Source organism: Oncorhynchus masou, unplaced genomic scaffold (assembly GCF_036934945.1).
Source record: "Oncorhynchus masou masou isolate Uvic2021 unplaced genomic scaffold, UVic_Omas_1.1 unplaced_scaffold_698, whole genome shotgun sequence".
Lineage (NCBI taxonomy): Eukaryota > Metazoa > Chordata > Actinopteri > Salmoniformes > Salmonidae > Oncorhynchus > Oncorhynchus masou.
The window spans coordinates 177,501-180,000 of NW_027013438.1; the positions used below are offsets into that span (position 1 = coordinate 177,501).

General features: G+C 42.0%; 1 protein-coding gene across 1 annotated transcript in view; it reads left to right on the forward strand.

Annotated features, from left to right (window-relative positions):
* The first annotated feature begins 607 nt into the window (after positions 1–607).
* LOC135537017 (sodium-dependent phosphate transport protein 2B-like) overlaps positions 608–2,500 on the forward strand; it is a 25,859-nt gene continuing 23,966 nt past the window's right edge. The window contains exon 1 of the mRNA XM_064963235.1: positions 608–710. Coding sequence (XP_064819307.1) covers positions 608–710 — 103 coding nt within the window. The remainder of the gene's footprint in view (positions 711–2,500) is intronic.

The window sequence follows — 2,500 nt, forward strand, 5'->3', positions numbered from 1 at the left end:
CTGATGTAAACATATCTGAGAGGACAACACTGATGTAAACATATCTGAGAGGACAACACTGATGTAAACATATCTGACAGAGAGGACAACACTGATGTAAACATATCAGAGAGGACAACACTGATGTAAACATATCTGAGAGGACAGCACTGATGTAAACATATCTGAGATGACAACACTGATGTAAACATATCAGAGAGGACAACACTGATGTAAACATATCTGAGAGGACAGCACTGATGTAAACATATATGACTGAGAGGACAACACTGATGTAAAACATACCTGAGAGGACAACGATGATGTAAACATATCTGAGAGGACAACACTGATGTAAACATATCTGACTGAGAGGACAACACTGATGTAAACATATCTGAGAGGACAACACTGATGTAAACATATCTGAGAGGACAACACTGATGTAAACGTATCTGAGAGGACAACACTGATGTAAACATATCTGAGAGGACAACACTGATGTAAACATATCTGACTGAGAGGACAACACTGATGTAAACATATCTGAGAGGACAACAATCAGAAAGATGTGTGTGTTTGCTTTCCTCTCTCAGAGAACTCAGAGACAGAAGAGAAGGCTTTTTCCATGGCGACGGCCCATTCCACTGTGGCCCTGGTAGAGACGGGGGAGGGGGAGGACGACCCGTGGAACTTACCAGAACTACAGGACGGGGCGGCAGCATGGTCAGGTAAGGAGGAGGTGGAGGAGGAGGAGGAGGAGGAGGAGGTCCTACCAGAACCACAGGAGGAGCTGGGGGTCAGGTAATGGTCAGGGACAGGTCAAAGATCAAAGGTTGTATGATCCATTTTAGTTCAAGATAGAAATGTGCTTGTAGCCACATGGGTCAAATGTATTGGTGAACGTTAACTCTTGTCAGTTCCCAGAATCCACTGCTTCAGCTCGTTAACTCGTGTCAGTTCCCAGAATCCACTGATTCAGCTCGTTAACTTGTGTTATTTCCCAGAATCCACTCATAGGCTTCAGCTCAGTGTTAAAGGTCAACGGATTCATTGCAGAAATTTAGACTAACAATTGTGTTCTTGGTTTCCACATGGCTTAAGCTCAGTGGGCTAAACTAGCTCAAGGTGGCAGAACCTATTTAACATCTTGGATGTTGGGTTAATGTGTAGACATCACGTTCAGTCGGTATTTAACATCTTGGATGTTGGTTTAATGTGTAGACATTACGTTCAGTCGGTATTTAACATCTTGGATGTTGGGTTAATGTGTAGACATCACGTTCAGTCAGTATTTAACATCTTGGATGTTGGGTTAATGTGTAGACATCACGTTCAGTCGGTATTTAACATCTTGGATGTTGGGTTAATGTGTAGACATCACGTTCAGTCAGTATTTAACATCTTGGATGTTGGGTTAATGTGTAGACATTACGTTCAGTCGGTATTTAACATCTTGGATGTTGGGTTAATGTGTAGACATCACGTTCAGTCGGTATTTAACATCTTGGATGTTGGGTTAATGTGTAGACATCACGTTCAGTCAGTATTTAACATCTTGGATGTTGGGTTAATGTGTAGACATTACGTTCAGTCGTTATTTAACATCTTGGATGTTGGGTTAATGTGTAGACATCACGTTCAGTCGGTATTTAACATCTTGGATGTTGGGTTAATGTGTAGACATCACGTTCAGTCGGTATTGTTCTGGATGTTGTGTATTTGCCAAGCTTCTATTGTGCATAAAGGAGGGCCATTAATGGAATCTGTCAGTCACCCAAGAGGCAGGAAGAGATTAGAATAGACAGAGGACCATTAAAACAGAGGAGCCCCGACTGGCACAGAGACAGGTAAGGATGGCACAGGACACAGCGGTACCATAAAGTGTCATGTTGCCAAATGGAACTAATGCTCTTTAACTCCCTATTTCCTCTCTCTCTCTCTCTCTCTCTCTCTCTCTCTCTCTCTCTCTCTCTCTCTCTCTCTCTCTCTCTCTCTCTCTCTCTCTCTCTGTCGGCAGCTTTTTTTTTTTAAATCAACAAAGCATGAGCATGTTTTGTTTTGTTAGTTTGTCAAATAGGGTGTGCAGGGTGATTATGTGGTCTGTCGTACGGTAATTTGGTAAAAAGCCAATTTGACATTTGCTCAGTACATTGTTTTTGCTGAGGAAATGTACGAGTCTGCTGTTAATGATAAAGCAGAGGATTTTCCCAAGGTTACTGTTGACGCATATCCCACGGTAGTTATTGGGGTCAAATTTCTCTCCACTTGATGCCAGAGCTCAGGATGATGTTAAAACCTCTTGATACTACCCATCCCGGATCCGGGATCGTGAATAAAGCCTCAGGCTCATTAGCATAACGCAACGTTAACGATTTCTGAAAATCGCAAATGAAATGAAAATAACATGCCTGCTCTCAAGCTTAGCCTTTTCTTAACAACACTGTCATCTCAGATTTTCAAAATATGCTTTTGAACCATAGCAAATCAAGCATTTGTGTAAGAGTATTGCAAGCTAGCT